At 42.3% G+C, this 22,418-nt stretch overlaps 1 protein-coding gene across 3 annotated transcripts in view; it reads right to left on the reverse strand.

The window, feature by feature from the left end:
- The window catches only part of zgc:103559 (Allantoinase, mitochondrial), a 43,457-nt gene extending 21,261 nt beyond the window's left edge, over positions 1 to 22,196 (reverse strand). The window contains exons 1-7 of one of the 3 annotated variants that reach the window (XR_006313352.1): positions 22,008 to 22,166; positions 11,186 to 11,337; positions 6,845 to 6,959; positions 5,783 to 5,929; positions 4,217 to 4,262; positions 3,396 to 3,489; positions 467 to 653 (exon numbers count right to left, since the gene is read on the reverse strand). Coding sequence is in view for 2 of the 3 variants with exons in the window: in XM_043701808.1 (XP_043557743.1) it covers positions 467 to 653; positions 3,396 to 3,489; positions 4,217 to 4,262; positions 5,783 to 5,929; positions 6,845 to 6,959; positions 11,186 to 11,337; positions 22,008 to 22,157 (891 nt within the window). In the remaining variant the exon portion in view is untranslated. Of the gene's footprint in view, positions 1 to 466; positions 654 to 3,395; positions 3,490 to 4,216; positions 4,263 to 5,782; positions 5,930 to 6,844; positions 6,960 to 11,185; positions 11,338 to 11,671; positions 11,984 to 22,007 lie in introns of those variants that run through there. The other 2 variants (XM_043701808.1, XM_043701807.1) reach the window with 2 other exon arrangements.
- Between the last annotated feature and the right edge of the window lie 222 nt (positions 22,197 to 22,418).

Raw genomic sequence — 22,418 nt, forward strand, 5'->3', positions numbered from 1 at the left:
CAGCACCTGGCCCATCCAACTGCCTTTTAAATGTTGGAATTGTACCAGCCTCCAGCACTTCCTCTGGCAGCTCACTCCATACACGTACCACCCTCTGCGTGAAAAAGTTGCCCCTTAGGTTTCTTTTATATCTTTCCCCTCTCGCCCTAAACCTATGCCCCTCTAGTTCTGGACTCCCCGACCCCAGGGAAAATACTTTGTCTGTTCATCCTATCCATGCCCCTTATGATTTTATAAACCTCTCATTTGCAGACACAGTGGATGCTGACACAATTCCCAATTCAGATATTTGTAACTTTGGAAAACATGCAGGTCAAGAAGGAAATCTTGGTATCAGGGTCCACTTTGGGCACAGGGAGTTTGACAATCAAATCCCTCCCCTGGACTTTGTGGTTTAAACTCCATGTCATCTTTGTTTTGAAACACTTTACATTTGGAATAATTGAATTAAATGAGGAATCCATACCTGATTGCTTCTTGTCCTAATTGGAGGACAACACTTGTAGTGTGTGGCACCGTTTAGTATGTCTTCAGCAGCCAGTGAGAGATAATGATGAGTGGTTTCAACAGTAAGCATAGCCCCTGCTCTACGGGCTTCATTTATGATGGGTAGGGCTTCCGCAGTGGAAAGATGGACAATATGACAGTGAACCCTGGAACAGAGAAAGCAAATGTGGCTTCCAACTGGAGCATTCTTTTACTGACAAGCCAAACAGATGCTGAAAGATATGCTTCAACTGTGACTTCTTGGAAACTTGAGAATGGATGCTGACCTTTCAACTGGCTCTGGGCAAGGGGGTTCATGAGAATGGGGCATTGGGATATCTCTTTCATAGGGAAATTGGGGTGGGGGGGGCAGCAGTAATTTAGGGAAGTGCTCAACCACAAATTTAAACACAGCCCAGGGATGATGAAGTCAGAGCCATCTCATATGCATCAACCTGGTGATTTGTCTGGGTCAAGTGAGGAGTTGACGAATTAGCATTTAGTTCCCATAGGCTGGTGCACACACATCCTGTATGCAGTGAATAACTCAGATTCTGATGCATTCTTGGGAGACTTTCACAGGGAGCATAGCACAGACCTATTTTGGATTAATACAGATCATAAAATGCAGCTGGAGCTTTTCTAGACTCATATTCACAACTGGAAACAAAATTACAAATTGCTGGAAAAACTCAGCAGGACAGGCTGCATCTAGAATCCCTACAATGTGGAAACAGGCCCTTCAGTGTAACAAGTCCATACCAACCCTCCCAGGGATAATGCACCCAGACCCATTCCCCTACCCAATGCATCCAGAACACTATGGGCAATTTAGCATAGCCAGTTCATCTACCCTGCACATCTTTGGATTGTATGAGGAAATCCACACAGACTCAAGGAGAATGTGCAGACTCCACACAGACAGTTGCCCAAAGCTGGAATTGAACCCAGGTCCCTGGTGCTGTGAGGCAGCAGTGCTAACCAATCAATGGAGTGAAAACAGAGGGTTGAAAGATCCTCCTTAAGAATGGGCCAAAAACGTTAACTCTGTTTTCTCTACCGAGATGCTGCCTGACTCACTGAGTTTTCCAAGCAACTTCTGTTTTTGTTTCTGATTTGCAGCGTTCTTTGGGTTGTTTTTGGTTAGGATATGTATTTGGTTCAATCAGTTGTGTTCCGAACAAAAAATGGGAAGAAGGAAACTTTAGTTTGTTTATTTCATTTGGTGGGTAGTATCCTATGTAGGATAGAGAGAGTGTGGTAATGTTACTGGGCAAATAATGCAGTGACCCAGGTTAATACTGTGAGAACTTGGTTCAAAGCTCACTGTGGCAACTAGTGGAATTTACATTCAATTAATTTTTTTTAAAAATCTGGAAATGGTGACTGTGAACATTGAGTTTTTACGAAAAATCAAAGGGTTCACTAATGCTCTTTAGAGGCATTACATTGTCCAGGCCATATATGAATAAATGAAGGTGAAAGCAAAACAGTAGTATCCCTGCTCAATATGAACATATATAGTTCAATACAATGTTAATTTGATAAGTACACAGCTACCCCCTCTTTATTTCACTCCAATTTCCTTTCCAGTTACATAAATACAGAACAATCTCGATTATTTGAAGATCAATTATCCGAAGTTTGGATTATCCAAACAAGATCTCAAGGTCCTGTGAAAACATTACATCAAAGAGGTGTTACTGACTTTTGTTTACAATGATTAAAAGTGAATTCAGATTACCTGTACTGAACAGTACGGTCACGGAAGAACAGTGGGAAAGTACGGACACCGACAGATATCGATACCTCCTCTAGTCCCCATTGATGAAGCTATTGACTGCGGCTTTTCACCTCAGTGAATTTTATTTAGACAAAGAGTGATTTGATTTGTGAAATATCAAGCAATATCCGGTATTTGTACACAATTCTGGTCTCCTTCCTATTGGAAAGATGTTATGAAACTTGAAAGAGTTCAGAAAAGATTTACAAGGATGTTGCCAGGGTTGGAGGACTTGAGCTTTGGGGAGAGACTAAACAGGCTGGGGCTGTTTTCCCTGGATCGTCAGAGGTTGAGGGGTGACCTTATAGAGGTTTACAAAATTATGAGGGGCATGGATAAGATAAATAGACAAAGTCTTTTCCCTGGGGTGGGGGAAGTCCAGAACTAGAGGGCATAGGTTTAGGGTGAGAGGGGAAAAATATAAAAGGGACCTAAAGGGCATCTTTTTCACGCAGAGGGTGGTACGTGTATGGAATGAGCTGCCAGAGGATGTGGTGGAGGCTGGTACAATTGCAACACTTAAAAGGAATTTGGATGGGTATATGAATAGGAAGGTTTTGGAGGGATATAGGCTGGGTGCTGGCAGGTGGGACTAGATTGGGTTGGGATATCTGGTCAGCATGGATGGGTTGGACCGAAGGGTCTGTTTCCATGCTGTACATCTCTATGACTCTATGAATTAAATAAAAACTCTGTAAATATGCTTTTTTCCGTAATTATGTTCAGTATGGCTTCCTTTGTTTACGATCAGATCAGTTATCTGAACAATCAGTTACCCGAACAAAATACACCCCACCCGTCTCGTTCAGATAATCGAGGTTGTTCTGTACTCACTTACCCCGCTCCAGTTGTTCTATTTAGTCATGTGCTTTGAAAAACTTTTGCAACCATCAGAAAAATTATTGATACAGGCAACATTTCTCTCCCAGTAGATTCCGGACATAGAGTCATCCCAGCACAGAAACAGACCTTTCGGATCAACCAGTCCATGCCAAATATAATCCCACACTAAACTAGTCCTACCTGCCTGCTCCTGGACCATATCCCTCTAAACCTTTCAGTATTTCAGAGGGTTATTTTTCAGTGCAGTGATCGGGCTTTCTTTGTAGTTAAATAAATTCCTTACCGATACTGGAGGCAAAGTTTAATGACTATTCGAATAGCTTCCACCTCCATCTCATCGGGTCGGCTCATCAGAAATGTTGTGTAATCGCGGGGGTCTGAGGAACAAAGGGATAGAGTCACGTGTGACATATAGAAAAAGAAATGGAGAACAATGAGACTAGTAAAGAGTGAATCAGAGACAGGGATAATCTAGTACACAGGATTGTAGTCTGCTCAGTTGACCACTGGCAGTTCACCACTTTCTCAAAGGTGGTTAGGACTGGGCAATAAATGTTATCCTAACACATGTTGATGTGCATTCGACATTGCTCACATTGGTGTGTGTTGTACATGGCTCTTGTATATATTATGCATGATCCATGTTGGTGCATTTCTACATAGCTCACATTGTGTATATTCAACCTGGCCCAGGTTGCTGTATACAATGCATGGTCCACATGGTGTGCACAGTTCATGTTAGTTTATGTTGATCGTTGGTCATGTTGATGATTACTGCAGCCCATGCTGCTGGAGGGATACATTTTGGCCAGGTCATCAGGAAGAATCCATTAGGCTAGAACACTTGAGAATACGGCCAGGGCCTCATCCACCTTCTGAATGGTGCATCTGGAAATGGGAATGGGCATCTAATAGTGCTGGTTGCCAGCTCTAAGCCCATTTATACATTATTATTCTTGCAAGTAATTACATTTGATATCTCTCTTAAAATAAAACAAGTTCTAAACAATCCAACAATTGGACAAAAACATTTTCAGGATATATGACTGGTAGCTTGATTTTTGCACACCTCTTTCTCATTGTGCTTTCATTTCTTGTACTTACTGTTTAATGGAGGGGTCACATGTTCCAACTCTCTCTCTGCATGAAACTGACAAAACAATGCATATTCAGTTAACTATTTCGTGCTTATGCAATGCCACTACTTGGATGACTTTCCAGTTTATTACCCCTAATGGTAGGTAGGGTCAGATAAAAATAGGCTAAATCCTGAAAATATCTTATACACTAGCCCATCAACCAATCCCCAGACCTGTAAAACGCTGATGGAGTCTGTTATAATATAGTGAGATTAACCAATGAGCCCCTTTTAAAGTAAGGTTTCAGTTGAGGAGGCGTATCTCATTGCATTGAATAAAGTGATAGTTATATGCTGTAATCAGAAAATAAAGAATGGGGCACATTTGGTTTTACTATCAATTGGGAAAGTCTGTGTTTGAACCACATCATCCTGGTTCACAGACTAATCTACCAGTGAGGTTTATACATTATAAGACTTCAAATGCAGAACTGAAAAGGATGACTAAGTAATTCTTGGTAATGTTTGAGAGAATGAGCATAGAAGTTCATACATAGATTATGGGTTTAAATTTCTGAAGTTGCAGCCTGCAAGCTTCTGGCTGGACCTAGCTGAGATCATTACCCAATATCGAGTGCTCAGAGAGGAGAAGCTGGGAGCTTTTCCTTCACTCAGTTTTACAGCAGGGTGGTTCAGAATACAGTGGCTGGCCAGGTTTTTCATTTGTGTCCCCAATGTCTGTGAATAAAGTGAATTAACAGAAATGACAAGCTGGTGGAGTCATAAACGGCAAATAGGATTCTATTCAACAAATCCTTAGTCAAACGTCGAGAGCTGAAAATGCAGCCTGACCTCTGGAAATAAAGACTTTTAGGGCCCTTGATTTCACACAAGGGTTAGAATTCCTGGCTCGTTGCTTCAGTGCTGCCTATCTAAGGGTTTCACAGTGACAAAGCTTAATACTGGATCTGTATGCCCATAGGTTGCCTTCATGTAGGACTGATGAAGGAGCAGTGCTGTGAAAGCCAGAACTTCCAGTTAAACCTGTTAGATTATAACCTGGTGTTGTGTGGTTTTTGACTTTTTAATATTACTTTTAACTTTGTCCACCCCAGTCCAACACCGGCTCTGCCATATCATACGTATTGTTAGAATAACTTACCAGTCAGCCCAGTCCATAGTTTTATCACAAGCAGAACACTTGACTGTTGACCTTTATTGTTTAGAGTCGCAGCTTGGCTGTGGTGTGTATATTTAATTTTTTTTTTAGATTACTTACAGTGTGGAAACAGGCCCTTCGGCCCAACAAGTCCACACCGCCCCGCCGAAGCGCAACCCACCCATACCCCTACATTTACCCCTTCACCTAACACTACGGGCAATTTAGCATGGCCAATTCATCTAACCTGCACATCTTTGGACTGTGGGAGGAAACCGGAGCACCCGGAGGAAACCCACGCAGACACGGGGAGAATGTGCAAACTCCACACAGTCAGTCGCCGAGGCGGGAAATGAACCCGGGTCTCTGGCGCTGTGAGGCAGCAGTGCTAACCACTGATAGAAGGAGAGAGATAGAGAATTTGTATATTTACCAGTAACACCCGGCCTGTGCCCTTCAGTTGAGCCAGTGCTGGCTGCAGATCTGCTTCAGTAACAGGAGGGAATTCGTCCACTCCACTGTGAATGAGGAAACACTTGAAGCCTGGGACCCCCGCCTTAATCATGGGGCGCAGTGCAGACTAGGAATAAAGGAGAGGGGTTAATGTATGTAATGTGTTATCCAGTTATCTGACTGGTGACAGGCACAGCCTTCAGTTTAAACTTTACTTTTGAGTCACAGAAAAACATAGAAAATAGGTGCAGAGGTAAGCCATTTGGCCCTTCGAGCCTGCACCACCATTCAGTACGATCATACAATTTCAGTATCCCATTCCCACTTTCTCTCCGTACCCCTTAATCCCTTTAGTTGTAAATGCCACATCCAGCTCCCTCTTGAATATATCTAACGAACTGGCCCCAACAGCTTTCTGAATTGCACAGGTTCACAACTCTCTGGGTGAAGAAATTCTTCCACATCTCAGTCCCAAATGGTTTACCTCTTACTTTTAGCCTGATGTCTGTTTTGGCAGGGTTTCTTTTTGCCCCAGACTCTGATTACTTAAAGGGCAGAAGAAGCTCAATTGGGCAATGGCATTGATGTTTCACCACGATAGTGAGCATTCCAATTTAAATCAGAATCAAGGCTCAGTCAAACATTGAACGAGAGACACTGGAAATTCCTGCAAGGTACATAGGCCTAGAGTCTTGTAATTGTGGCTTCTAAACCAGCCACCCCTCCTATCCAGTCCCCCTTAATCCCACTGCTTGCTGAGAATCTCCATCAACACAGGTGCAAATTGAGGAAGTGGGAGCAGAAATTCACTTTCCCACGTTCAAATAGCTGGAAGTTTGGGATATGGAGTTCTGTCCCCAAATTTCACACTTACAAGTTCATTTTCCCTCATCACTTCAGTGGCTCTTGACATGCTCAGTTAGTCAATGCTGCTATTTGGTGACAAATTAAAATGCATGAATTATGATATGAAGACAACCAAAACAATGCAGTCAGATTAATCTGTTCATAGTGAAGGTTTAATACTTTTTAAAAGGGTCACCTGGTTGCCTGGGACAATGCCTCCCCAAAACACAGTATCAACAAAACACTTGTCTCTAGCTGCATGCAGTTTTGTTTGGAAGTTTTCTAACGTAGTTGTTGGTGGGATGCTGTTCCTGCACATGAAAGTAAACAGAGATTCAGTTTGATTAACTTGAACACAAATCTATCATAATAACATGTTATTAGAGTTTGGACACAAATCTATGCACTGGCACAGTATGGGTGTTTTTAAAATTTATTCAGAGGACGTGTATCACTGTTAAAACCAGCATCTATTGGACTTGGGAAATTAATGTTGAGTTGCTTTCTTAAAGCTCTATATGGTGAAAGTTCATCCACAGTACTGTTCTGGAGGGAGTGGGACAGTGACCCTGGAGGAATAATGATGTATTTCCAAATCAAGAAGAGGAACTTGTGTTCCAATGGTCCTTGTCCTTTTGAATGTCAGAGATCATCACATACTTACTGTTGAAAGAAGTTTGGCAAGTTGCTGCAGTACATCTTGTGTATGATACTGTTGCCAACGTGCACCAGTATTGAAGGGAGTGAACATTAAAGGTGGTGATTAGCATGCAGTCAGGCAGGCTGTTTTATCCCGAATGGAGTTGAGATTCTTGTCTGTGGTTGGAACTTCTCTTTGTTATCCAGCCAAGTAAAAAGTTTTTCAGCGCATTCCTGACTTGTACCTTGTAGATGGTGGAATTCTTTGGTGAGTTAGACGAGCTACTTGACACTTAATTACCAGCATTTGATCTGCTCTTATAGCCACAATATTTTTGTGTTGGTCCCATTAAACGTTTGGTCAATGGTAACCCCTCACTGGAGATTTTAGTCTCAATCGGATATGGTTAGACTCCCTGTTGTTGTAAGTTGTGACATTATCAGGCATTAGTTTGATTAAAATATTAATTGTCACTTGTCAGTTAAGGTCTGAAGTTTATTCAGGTCTTTCCGCACTTGAACCCAAGGAATCTGAGGAAATGGAAATGGAAATGGATCAGAACATCGAGGAATCATCAGCAAACATGTCCACATTTGACTTCATGATGGAGGGAAGGTCATTGATAAAGCAGCTGAAGATGGTTGAGCCTAACATGCTACCCTAAGGACCTCCTGGAGTGGAGATAAACCTCCAAATAACCACAGTCCATCTTTTTTTGTGTTAGAAATTACTCCAGCCAGAGTTTTTCCCTGATGCCCATTGACTTCAATGTTGCTGGGACACCTTGATGCCACATTTGCTCAAAAGCTGCCTTGATGTCAAAGGCAGTCATCTCACCTCACATTTGGAATTCAGCTCTTTCTTTCCAAACTGGACAAAGGCTGCAATGACGTCTGGCCCTTGAGGAACCCAAACTGAGCATCAATGAACAGGTTTTTGCTGTATAAATATTACTTGATAACACTGTTGTCGACACCTTCAAGCACTTTTCTTCATTCAGGACACTGGATGTGGCAGGGCTGTATAGTTTGAAGTGATCTGTTGGCAATAGACTTCTTAGCAATGTCTATAGTATGCTGATTTTACAGCTTAACATGCAAGTAGTCCTGCAGGTCAGCGTTGCCCAGATTGGCTGGTTTAGCTCTTCAACTGTTCATTGAACCAAGGTTAATATTCTGGCCTAATGGTACAGTAATTATAAACTAAAGGTGTACTGACCTATGAGGTGACAGATTGTAATTGAATACAATTTGCAGCTGCTGATGGCCCACAATTCTTCATGGATGGCTAACAGTTGTTAGATCTGTTCTGTTCAGCACTGTGGTAGTGTCACACAATTGGATAAAGGGTATCCTCAAAGTAGGACAGAATTGTGTCTCCACAAGGATTTTGTGATGGTTACTCCTATGAATAATATCATGGATATATCATGCATTTGTGAAACGCAGATTGATGAGGACAAGTAGGGATTTTCCTAACATGCTACCCTAAGGACCTCCTAGAAAAAAAAAACTGACAGTCATAATCATGGAATCATACCATCCAATGTCTCAGACATCACCATCCACCAGGCATGTCCTATCCACCAGCAGGACAGACCCAACAGAGGCGTTAGCACCGTGGTGTATGATTGAAAGGGAATTACTCTGGGAGTGCTCAACTTTGATTCCAGACCCCATGAAGACTCATGTTATCAGGTCACAGAAGGACCTGATGCTGGATGCTGGAATCTGAAACCAAAAGAGAAAATGCTGGAAAATCTCAGCAGGTCTGGCAGCATCTGTAAGGAGAGAGAAGAACTGACATTTCGAGTCTAACTGACCCTTTGTCAGTTTTCCCACTAACTTCTTCTCAACTGTAGGCATAGCCTGCCTGATATGTTATTCAGAGCCTGTCTGACTTGGGTCAGATTTGGGGCTATCGGGTCATATTTTGTGATGGGCATTGAAGCCTCACATTCAGACTACATTTTGCGCTCTTGCCATTTCCAACTCAATGCTAATTCCAACGGGTTTTCAGCAGGGAGGAGTGCTGATTCATCAGCAGTTTGAGGGCATTAGGTAGTAAGTAGCAGGGGGTTTTCCTGTCCTTCTGTGACCTGATAACATGAGACTTCATGGGGTCTGGAATCAAAGTTGAGCACTCCCAGAGTAATTCCCTTTCAATCATACACCACGGTGCTAACGCCTCTGTTGGATAGGACATGCCCGGTGGATGGTGATGTCTGAGACATTGGATGGTATGATTCCATGATTATGACTGTCAGTTTTTGTTTTCTAGACAAGCCCATAGGACAGGCCTTCCAGTTTTGGCACAAGTCTACAGAAGTTTAGCAAGTGAGCTTTGCAGGGTTCAAGTAAACGGGCTGTCTTTGTCGTTTCTGATACCCAATGTTGATGCTGTTTGGCTTTATTATAGCAGCTTTACTGTGGACTTGCAACTAAGTGTTCTGCCAGGGCATTTCAAAAAGCCGTTAAGAATCAACCAGATGGCTGTGGATTTGGAGTCATCAGTGAGCCAGTCTCAAGAAGAATGGTAAATTTCATCAATAAGTTGTCCTTTTATAACATTCAGATAGTTTTGAGGTCACCATTCCAGGCACCAGCTTTCTTTTTCTGGAATTATAAAGTGAAGTCAACTGAAAAATGCCAACTGTGGTGTTGAGATCTGAACACATATCCCTGGATCATTGGTGCAATAACTTAACCATTTTGACATTGCAGCAATTCAAAGAGAAATCTGACACACTGGCAGATGAGCGGTTTAGACACCAGTCTAACACATTATAGGGATTCGGAAAACAGGCCGACACACTGACACACAAACGGGGTTCACATACTTGTTCACACCCTGACACACTATCGGGATATGTGTACTTGTCTAACATGCTCTCACACAGTTGGAGTTCAGGCACCAGTTGGAAACACTAACACTATTGAGCTGATACATTAATACATCATAGAAGTTCACACGCTTGTCTGACACAGTACACATCATAGGTGTTCAGACTCTAGTCCATCTGACTGACAGAGATATAGGTACCATTCCTGCACACAAACACACTATATAGGTCCACACACCAGGTTAACACACAAATGCACTGTTGATGTTCACACTTTAGTTTGACACACTAACACATGATATGGATTCAGACAACAGGGTACTGTTGGGGTTGATAGATCAGTGTGGCACACTACAGAGGTTTAGGCAACAGTTGACACATACAGGTGTTTAGACATCTCTCTGACACACTAAACAGGACAGATATTCAGGTACCAGTCTTACACACAACACACCACTGGATTTGACAAATCAGTTTGGCATACTAATACATTTTAGTGGCTCACACAGCAGACTGACAAACTATAAAGGTTCTGGCATTAATCTGATGCTCTAATAAACTATGGATTTTTAAACATCAGTCTGACACGCTACCACAATACAGGTGTTTTGGCTCGACCCTGCCATGTTAATGCATCAAAGGGGTTCACACTCCTGTCTGACCCATTAACACACTGGAGGGATTCAGCTAACAGGCTGACACACTAACACAATGTAAAGGTTCAAATACTTGTCTGACGCAATACCACACCATAGATGTTCAGAAACTAGTCCAACAGACTGACGTACTATTGGGGTGAACATACCAGTCTGACACACTAACTTATTAGCAGGGTTCAGGCACAAGTCTAACAAAGCTAACATACTTTAGGGTTCAGGTACTGATACCTAGCATTAACCCTAACTTACCAGTCTGATTCACTAAAAAACTAATCGGGGTTCAGGTACTAATGTGACACTAATGCATTCTTGGAGTTCAAACATCAGGTTGGCACACTAACACACGAAAGGACTTCCTGATATACTGAGTGAAACATTTGCATTATGGTTCCTTACAGTGGCATGTCAGCAATAGTTGTTATTCCACCTGCTGCTGCTGCTCTTGTCGCTGTCCAATAGCCTTCCCAATTGGTGCGTCCCGGTTCATTAACATGGACGTGACTGTCCACCACACCAGGCATCACCACGAGGTCTCCAACATCCAGAATCTGCACCAAGTCAATGATTAACAGAGATTAACACAGGCAAACACTACCTGGGAAGAACACAGTCAATCATTAGACCCATCACTGGGTCACCAGTACAAATATTGTTTGTATAGGCTTCAGCTGTGGGAAAAGGTTTCAGCCACTTAAATGTGGAAGGACAGTGTTATGTTGAATTCCTTATCACCTGGGTTTGAGTCTAACATAGAATAACAGGGTGAACAAAATTGTTGTATTGATTGTGACTGAAGTGAACTCAAGCAATTCTTAAACATTTCCACATACGTCCTGCACCAGTCTGTGTTGTGGTAAGAAATTGGAAATCTAATACACTAACCGCACAGGATATCAGCAGAGGGAAGTGGTCAATCATTCTGTCAAGATGTGTTGTGACCTAGGCATAGGATTGGGCCAGTGCTGTACACTTCAAGAGGTCTTGTTTACATAGTGGCTAGTTGGTTAAATCAGACAATTAGGCAATTAGTGTGTTAAAATTTTAACCCACTGAATTTCCAGGGACTGAAATCAATTATGGGAAAATTTAGGAAGTCACTTAAAGTAATACTAACACCCATGACTGAACAATTGACAATTGAGGGAGTTTTTGATAAAGTAGTGTAAAGGTAGCTTTCCTCTGTTTTTAAGCTGAGCTGTACTTGAGTGAGAAAGGTTTGATGGAAAAGTACAGAAGAAGCTGTCGAGAATGTGGTGTTGGAAAAGCACAGCAGGTCAGTCAGCATCCGAGGAGCAAGGAAGTCGACATTTCAGGCATAAGCCCTTTATCATTTGATTCCTGATGAAGGGCTTATGCCCTAAAAGTTGGTTCTCCTGCTCCTCGGATACTGCTTGACCTGCTGTGCTTTTCCAGCACCACACTCTTGACTCTGATCTCCAGCATCTACAATCCTCATTTTCTCCTCCCTGTAGAAGAAGCTGTGCTCTTGAACCTGTGCTGCACTTGCCTGGGCAGTCTGTGTCAGACAGAGAGCTCTTACCATCCTTGGCAAAGGTTTAAATAAAACTGGCAAAAAATATTCAATGGTTTTGAAGTTGCCACTGCTGATGTGAGTAGACGATGACTCAGCAACATCTTAATACATGTTGCATCAGCATTAACTTAGTTAAAGCACCATCCAATTTTGAAATGGAGGGATTAGCGACTGCAATTAAAATAGCAGATGAGCAATGTTGCATCAAACCCTGAAATACTTGTCCAATTAATGCCTCCACAGGTTGCACAGCTTTGCCATGTTAATGTTTGTAGCCCAGGTTATATAAACTTAGGTAGGTGCCACATCAGGTAATGTCAAGTTGACCCGCTGCTTTTCTTGGTATTAAAGATCTGCATAAAGCCAAATGTATCACCAGCCATGTTTGCTGTCACTGGGGGTGACAACGCTTCCTTTTGTACCCAGTGCATTGTGGGTAACTTCAGCTCCTTAACACTCTGTGGATGGTACTTGTTAAACTAGATTCTGTGTATGTTTTAAAAAGGTTAGGATAAAGCCAAGTTGTATGTTCAAGAGTGACAGAAAATGGTCAGATGATTGAAGGAATCGACACATAGAGTCATGGAATCATACAGCGCAGAAACAGACCCTTCAGTCCAACCGGTCCATGCCGAAAATAATTCCAAACTAAACTAGTCCCACTGCCTGCTTCTGGCGCATATCCCCCAATGCTAAATAAAATAATGCTAATACCTTTTGATACAACCAGAATCCCTTTGTGATTTAGCTGGATACCCCAAATCGTTAAGCTCCTGGGTAAAGAGTGTTGAATGAGCTTCTCTTCCGTATTTACCTGTCACCTCGGTTTGTCACAACAAGGTTAATTTGAAAAGGATCCTTTTCCTTATGGATGCCCTTCCCTCAGACAAAGTGAATTTATGGTTTAAAAAGAGCCAATTTAACTAGGTTTTCTTGAGTTAACAAGCAAATGTGTTCATTAATGACTAAACATGAAAAGTAACATAGTCAAGATTAGAATGGTGCTGGAAAAGCACAGCAGGTCAGGCAGCATCCAATGAGCAGGAGAATCAATGTTTTGGGCAAAAGGCCCTTCATCAGGAATGAGGCTGAAGAGTTTCAGGGCAGAGGAGACAACTGTGGGGGTTGCAGTGAGAGAGAGTCTCACTGAGATCCTTGTAGAGAGAGGAGGAGAACTTCTTCAAGGTAGGCATCCTTGGAAGAAGATTCGCAGTAAAGTTAAAATCAAGTAGGCGGAAGTGGATTAGTAACAATATATGCATACACACAGATTACAAATAAGAATTTAATGCTAAAGAAGATTAAAGTTAAAAGATTTATCGATCAGTTTCTCGGGATCATTTGTGAAGAGCAGACAGTAGAAAGTTGCTAGTTAAGCAGTTGATTTGGAATTCTTGCCTTTTGCTTGCCAGTTGAAATCCTTTTACCTTTTAATGGTGGCTCTCTGGTCACGCTCAGAGTGGGAGAATCCTTTTACTTGCAACACCGTGGTATCTAGTGGGTGGTTCTTTGTCTGTGACCTTCTCATCACACTCGTGTGTGAATCCAGGCTGGTACACTTGAATGTCTTAGTTCACTGACACACCTTCTTCCTGCAGCACCCCTCTCAATAGCTCGCATACAGCAGTGTTGCAGTTGGTTTTTAATGCCTTTTGTTGTATATTCTTGGAAGGACAAAATACAAAAAAAGTCTGCAAAGAAGTGGACTTTTACTGAAAGGCAGAAGATAGCCATCCCCCTTGTTATCTTTTCCTGTTAAGTATTTTTGTCTGTTTGAAGTTTCCTTGAGGCTTTCCACACCCATCCCATGGGTCTTATACAGGTATTTGCCAGACAGCATTGAACTTACATCCACTGTCCTTTTTTGTCTGCAGCAATCCCCCTTTAAAACAACATGTTTTGTAATTAAAACTGGAAGTTGCCCATAGTACATTGGGTTCTCATCTGTCATTATGATAATTGCACACAACAAGAGGGAATCCTTCAGAACGAAACAGCATGTTCCAGAGATGCACTGCCTTCATTAAGGCAGAAGAGAAAAGATTTGCTGAGCACTTACCATGAGGCTCTAAGTAACATCCAGGTGAATCATCACATCAGAGAACCACTTCTTTTCTCTTCAAACAAAAGAGGATTGACTGAAGGCTTTCAATGGACGCTGTTCCTCTGCACAATAATTGCTTGCTTGGAATTAATTGGAATTTTTTGAGAAAGTGTTGATGAGGCTTTTCCTTGAACTGCTGCACTCTGTTTGGTACATACTTGCCCTTGTTTCATGATTTTGACCCAGTTATGATGAAGGACCAGTAACGTATGGCCAAGTGAGGGGCTTATGCCTGAAACATCAACTCTCCTGCTCCTCAGTTGCTGCCTGATCTGCTGTGCTTTTCCAGCACCACACTTTTCAACAAGTGAGGACAGAATGTGACTTGGAGGCGATCTTGGACCATGCATATGCTGCTTTTGTAATTCTAAGAACGGAGGCTTCAGGTTTGGACTGTGTTGTTAATGAAGACTCTGTAAGCAACTACAAGCAGCTAACAAGAGCTTAATAAAAGAGATTTGCTAGTGGAAACCACTAATTATAGAAATTAGTTTCCACAGGCTAATTATCTTCCAGACTTGGTAGGTTAATTCAAATGAAGAAGAACAAATTTGTGTTTGTATAACGCCTTTGGCAGTATCAGGACATTCCAAGGTACTTACCACGGGTGAATTACTATGATCACAGCAGGCAAATATCTGACATCTATAACAAAACTCTAGAAACAACAAATCACCAGCCATTGGCAATGTTACTGGACTAGGAATCCAGAGACCCAAGCTAATGAAAGGTGGTGAAATTTGAATTCAATTAGAAAATGTTGAATTGAATGGTGGTCAAATTATGATCATTGTCATAAATAACCATTTGGGTTTGTGAGCCACTCAGTTGTATCATACTGCTATGGTTTATGAAAAGGAATGAATCCAGAGGGACTCATTAGCATTGACCCAAGCATCAGAAATGACAGTGGCAAATCACCCTTTTCAGTCCTACCTTACTGCAAAGTCTACCTTACTCACAACTGGGAGCCTGTGCCAAAAAATGGGAGAGCTGCCACGCAGAGTTTTCAAGTCTGACATATTTGTATTCACAGTGCCATACCTTACAGATTACACAATACCTCAGAAACTGGTGGTGGCAGGCATGGTGACATGGTGGTACTTTTATGTCAAAAGTAAATTATCCTGGGACTTCTCACCATGATGTCTCATGGCATCAGGCCAAGCACAGACAAGAAAACCTCTTGTTGATTATCATCTTCTTCCTCACCACCCCTCAGTTGATGAATCTGTAAGCCTCCATGTTGAATACTAGTTGGAAGAATCACAAAGACTGACAAGGGCACAAACTATACTCTAGGTGGCACACTTCAATGTCCACCACCCAAAGTAGCTTAGTAGCACAACAGCTGATCAAGCTTCCTAATTCATAAAGGAAGTAGTTGCTAGGCTGTGTCTGTGGCAGGTGGTGAGGGTGCTGATATGAGGTAAAAACATACTTGACCTCATCCTCACCAATCTGCTTGTCACATGTGCATCTGTCTATGAAAATATTAATAATGGTGACCACAAACAGTCATTGTTTGTACCTGCCTTCCTACTAAGGATAGCTTCCTCACGTTGTGAAGGACTGTCACCACGCTAAATGGTATTTTGAACAGTGTGGTGCTAAAAAAGCACAGCAGGTCAGGCAACATCTGAGGAACAGGAGAATCGACATTTCAGGCATAAGGTCTTCATCAGGAATGAGGCTTGTGGGCTAAGGCTTCATCTACCTATCGCTTTCCCAGCCAACTTCCCCCTGGCCCCAGCCCCACCCTCCTCCCATTTATCTCTCTGCGCCCTTGGCCCACAAGCCTTATTCCTAATGAAGGATTTATGCCTGAAACGTCAACTCTCCTGCTGCTCGAATGCTGCCTGATGGGCTGTGCTTTTCCAGCATCACACTCTTTGACTTTGATTTCCAGCATCTGCAGTGCTCACTTTCTCCTAGTTGATATTTTGAACAGATCTAGCATCTCAAAGCTGGACATGGAAGAGACATTGTCGGCCATGTGCAGCAGCAGAATTGCATTCAACAACAGTCTGCAATCTCTTGGCCTGGTATATCACCCATTCCATCATTACCATCAAGCCAATGGATCAATAAAGAGCACAGGGCACACCAATAGCAGTACCAGGCATACTGAGAGGTGAGGTGTCAACCTAGTAAAACCACAACACAGGACAACCTGAATATAAAAGTACCATAAAATGGTTGTTACACAGAATGAAGCCAATTAAACTGTCATACCTATGCTGGTTCATTGCAAGAACAACACTGTTGGTTCCAATAATTTTCTCTTTACTCACTAGCTATGCAATGTTTTAGATCAGATTAGATTACATTACAGTGTGGAAATAGGCCCTTCGGCCCAACAAGTCCACACCGACCCGCCGAAGCGCAACCCACCCATACCCCTACATTTACCCCTTACCTAACACTACGGGCAATTTAGCATGGCCAATTCACCTTACCTGCACATCTTTGGACATCTTTGGTTTTCTCTTCAGATAATTAACTGGTACCCTTTTGAAAGCTACAATTGTATTTTCTGTCATCATGGCCCCAGGAGATGCATTCCAGACCCCAACTCCAGGCTGTGTTTTCCTCATGTTAGCTTTGGTTCTTTTGCCAATCACCTTATATCTGTGTCCTCTGGATCTTCAGCCTTTTGCCATCAGCAGCATTTTCTCCATATCTATCCAAATCCCCCTCTGATCTGGAACATCTCCTAACCTGCTCTTCTCTGAGGACAATAACTTCAGCTTCTCAACTATGTCCATGTTACTGAAGTGCCTCGCCCTGGAATCGTTTACATTAATCTCTTCTTCACCCTCTTCCACATCTTCATATTCTCCCTAAAGCATGGAGACCAGAACTTGACACATTACCCTAGATGAGTCTGAACCAGAGCATTATGAAGGTTCTCCATAACCTTTTTTAAAATTAATTCATGGGATGAAGGTGTCACTGGTGAGGCCAGTATTTAGTACCCAGAATGTAGTCAAGAGCCACCTACATTGCTATGTGTCTTGAGTCACATGTAGGCCAGACCAGGTAAGAATGGCAGTGCCTCAGTGAGCCAAATGGGATTTTTCCGACAATCAACAATGGTTTCATGGTCATGATCAGGCTCTTGGTTCCAGATGTTTATTGAGTTCAACTTGCCACCATCTGCCATAAAGGGATTTGAATCTGGTTCCCCAGACATTATCGAAGTCTCTGGATTAATTGTCTAGCAATAATACAATAATGTCATTGGCATAATATCATTAGGCCATAACTGCCTTCCTTTAGTCATGGATGTCACTCTTGGTAAACCCTGGAACCCCTTATGCTTTATTAACCATTTCCTGAGCCTGACTTGCTACCTTCATTGGTTTGTCCTCATAAAGCTCCAAGTCACTCTGCACCTGCCTCCCCTTTGGAACTGTATCCTTTATTTTATGTTGCCTCTCCTACCTCTTCTAACCAAAATGTATCACTTCACACTTCTGTGTGCCACCAGCCACTCCCATCCAGTTTTAAGAGTTTATCAGTTTCCTCTTCACAATTTGCAATCCTTCCAGGTTTTGTGCCAACTGCACTTTTTGCAATTGTGCAGGATCCACCCAAGTTTAGATCATTAAGATAGAAATCGAGAAAAGCAAACTCTTAGGGAACATCATGGTATACTTTCCTTTGAGTTCAAACCACTGGTCTCCATTTCCTGTCACCCAGCTAATTATCTGACTGCTAATGCCCCTTTTATTCCACGAGCTCCAAATTTGCTACCAAATTTATTATGTGGTATCAAAGTCTTGTAGAAGTCCATTTACATCAGCTCAATCACATTTGCTCATTAACCCATTTGCGGCAAGTACCAATGACCTGGGATGTTGCTTACAAGTTGGAAGATAAAAAAACAAATGAGGTGTACATGGATAGAGATTGGCATTGATTGGATTGGCCTACAGAGAGTCAACATAGATTCAATGGGCAGTATGTTTTCCTTCTGTGCCATTAATAACTCTGTTACATTCCTTGGTCCCTTCATCAAAGTGATTAACTGCAGTAATGATCTGTCCAAGAGCAGATCTTCTGCTCCTTGTTTGTCTTACTTTGGTCTTGTTTTTCTTCTTCAGTTGCTCAGAAGCTCCCATTTTCAACTTAAATGAGCCAGTGACTGGAGAAAAGAACACATGAGGTAATTTTCCTCATATGTATTTCAAGAAAACACACACCATTGTCCCTCAGGTTCTAGGAGGAGAAAGTGAGGTCTGCAGATGCTGGAGATCAGAGCTGAAAATGTATTGCTGGAAAAGTGCAGCAGGTCAGGCAGCATCCAGGGAGCAGGAGAATTGACGTTTCGGGCATAAGCCTGGATTCCTGAAGAAGGGTTTATGCTCGAAACATCGATTCTCCTGTTCCCTGGATGCTGCCTGACCTGCTGCGCTTTTCCAGCAACACATTTTCAGCTGCCTCAGGTTCTAGCTGTTTCCAAACTCACTAATGAAAATGTACTAGTGTTACCCTAGGCCATGGTTTGTAATGCTGAGTGAGAGCCCATTCCTGGGCCCCTGAGCAAATCACAAACAGGCAGCTGCCCCGGCTGTCTCAAATGACCTTGCTATCCTTAAGTTCTATCATAGATTCCGAATAGGCAAGGCACAACACTGGTCCATGTAGCTTCCCACTTGCTAAAACCCAGCAGCCTAAAAATGCCTGTTAATCTCTCCTTAATATGACCCAGGCTTCCCACTTAACCGTTCAAGACCGAGTGGTCAGGGCTTTCTCTTCTTTCACAGAACCCACTCACCTTGAAGGCAGCCCATATTTAAACTGGTGCTACAGTATAAGGCGTGAACAAGGAACCTTGCTAATGGCCTGCAAGACATTTGTGAACCAAGTGGGAGTCTGAACAAAAAGCCAGCGCCTGATCAAGAGGCATCATGCAGTTGTGAGTGTGGAGAATACTGGGTGGAAATGTGAAGATTTCCAAGCTGCCGATAGGGATCCTCTTGGAAGGAGTGATCACGGTATGGTTGAATTTAGAATACAGATGAAGAGTGTGAAGATAACATCCAATACTAGGGTCCTGTGCTTAAACAAAGGAGACTACAATAGGATGAGGGAGGACTTGGCTAAAGTAGACTGGAAACAAAGACTTCATGGTGGGACAGTTGATAAGCAGTGGAGGACTTTCAAAGTGATTTTTCAAAATGCTCAGCAAAAGTATATTCCAGTGAAAAGGAAGGGTGGTAAGAAAAGGGGTAATCTGCCATGGGTGCCTAAGGAAATAAGGGAGGCTATCAACTTGAAAGAGAAGGCCTACAAAGTGGCCAAGATCAATGGGAAACTAAAAGATTGGGAAAGCTCTAAAGGCCAACAGAAAGCTACAAAAAGAACTATAAAGAAAAGTAAGATAGAACATGAGAAAAACTAACACAAAATATAAAGACAGATAGCAAAAGTTCCTATAAATATATAAAATGAAAAAGAGTGGCTAAAGTAAATGTTGGTTCTTTAAAGGATGAGAAAGGGGATTTAATCATGGGATATGAGGAAATGGCCGAGGCATTGAATAGGAATTTTGCATTGGTCTTCACAGTGGAGGACATAATAACATGCCAGAAATTGACAAAGAGATGAAGGTAGGTGAGGACCTGGAAACAATCATTATCACAAAAGAGGTAGTGTTGGGCAAGCTAATGGAGCTAAGGATAGACAAGTCTTCTGACGCTGATGGATTGCATCCCAGGGTACTAAAAGAGATGGCACGTGAAATAACAAATGCACTTTGGGTAATTTTCCAAAATTCTCTGGGGCAGTTCCAGCAGATTGGAAAACAACAATTGTGACAGCACTGTTTAAAAAGGGAGGTAGACAAAAGATGGGGAATTATAGACCGGTTACTTAACCTTTGCAGTGGGGAAGATGCTTGAGTCTATTATCAAGGAAGAAATAGCAAGGCATCTAGATAGAAATTGTCCCATTGGGCTGATGCATTACCGGTTCGTGAAGGGCAGGTCCTGCTTAACCAGTCTTTTGGAATTCTATGAAGACATTATGAGCAAGGTGGACAATGGACTCAGTGGATATCTAGATTTCCAAAAGGCCCTCGATAAGATGCCGCACAAGAGGCTGCTCCATAAGATAAAGATGCATGGCATTATGGGTAAAGTATTAGCATAGATCGAGGATTGGTTAACAGGAAGCAAAGAGTGACGATAAATGAGTGCTATTCTGGTTGGCAATCAGTAACTAGTGGTATACCTCAGGGATCAGTATTGGGACCACAATTATTCATAAATTATATAGATGATTTGGAGTTAGAGACCATGTGTAGTGAGTCAAAGTTTGCACATGACACTAAGATGTGTTAAAAATCACACAACACCAGATTATAGTTCAAAAGCTTTATTTGGAAGGACTAGCTTTCGGACGCTGCTCCTTCATCAGGTCACTGCGGAGCAAGATCATAAGACACAGAATTGCTATAAATTATGTGTCCTATTATCTTGCTCCACAGCTACCTGATGAAGGAGCAATGTTGTGGAAGCTAATACTTCCAAATATATCTATTGGACTATAACCTGGTGTTGTGTGATTTTTAACATTGTCTACCCCAGTCCAAACACTGGCACCTCCAAATCATGACTAAGATGAGTGGCAGAGCAAAGTGTGCAGAGGACTGTGAAACTTTGCAGAGGAATATAGTTTTTTAAGTGAGTAGGCAATTGTCTGGCAGATGGAATACAAGATTAATAACTGTGAAGTTGACTATTTTGGTAGGAGCAATAGTAAAAAGGACTAATACTTGAATGGTAAAAGTTGCAGCATGCTGCTCTGCAGAGGGACCTGGGTGTCCTTGTGCATGAATCACAGAAGGTTGGTCTGCAGGTACAACAGGTAATTAGGAAGGCAAATGGAATTTTGTCCTTCATTGCTAAAGGGATTGAGCTTAAAAACGGGGAGGTTATGTTGCAGCTGTATAGGGTGCTGGTGAGGCCACACCTGGAGTACTGCATGTAGTTTTGGTCTCCTTACTTGAGAAAGGATGTACTGGCACAAGAGGAGGTTCACTAGGTTGATTCCAGAGTTGAGGGGGTTGGCCTATGAGGAGAGACTGAGTAAATTGGGATTATATTCATTGGAATTTAGAAGAATGAGGGGGGAGTCTTATAAAATTATGAAGGGAATAGATATGATAGATTAGAGAGGAGGTTTCCCTGGCAGGTGAAACTAGCTGAGAGGCAATAGCCTCAAAATTAGGGGGAGCTTATTTAGGACTGAATTGAGAAGGAACTTCTTCACCCAGAGGGTTGTGAATCTGTGGAATCCCCTGCCCAGTGAAGTAGTTGACACTACTTCAGTAAACGTTTTTAAAGCTAAGATATTTTTTTTTTCAACAGTAAAGGAATTAAGGGTTACGGTGAGAGGGTGGGTAAGTGGAGCTGAGTCCTTGAAAAGATCAGCCATGATCTTATTGAATGGCAGGGCAGGCTCGAAGGGCCGGACGGCCTCCTCCTGCTCCTAGCTCTTATGTTCTTATGATACAGTGTCCTATTCCTGTTTTGTTAATATCTAAAGTGCACAATATCAGCAAGGCTTACCTGTTGATTTGTTGTCTGTGGCGCTGTGACTCCCTCAGGCACAATGTCCACAATCTTACCCCCTTCTATGAAGATGTGAGCTGGGCAGATCCCTGAATCCAATACCACCTTTCTGCTCCGCACCACGGACAGCTCAGAGCCCACTTCCATTTCGAACAACAATTCGTCCAGACTGTTCGAAATGTTTTTGCGTGTGATCAGTCAATTATGTGTCCCAATCACCAAGTCAATTATTAATGAATGATTGACAGCAGACAAAAAAAATTCTTTAACAATGTTACGAAGGTCCATGGGCACAGGGAGCAAAGGGCTTTAGAAATCCATTTCTGTATCTGACATATGAGTGATTTTACACTTCAATATGATTGGGGCACAGACTTGAATCCAGCTTGTGCTGTTCCTGCTTTGCAT

The sequence above is a fragment of the Chiloscyllium plagiosum genome, chromosome 13, assembly GCF_004010195.1.
Source record: "Chiloscyllium plagiosum isolate BGI_BamShark_2017 chromosome 13, ASM401019v2, whole genome shotgun sequence".
Lineage (NCBI taxonomy): Eukaryota > Metazoa > Chordata > Chondrichthyes > Orectolobiformes > Hemiscylliidae > Chiloscyllium > Chiloscyllium plagiosum.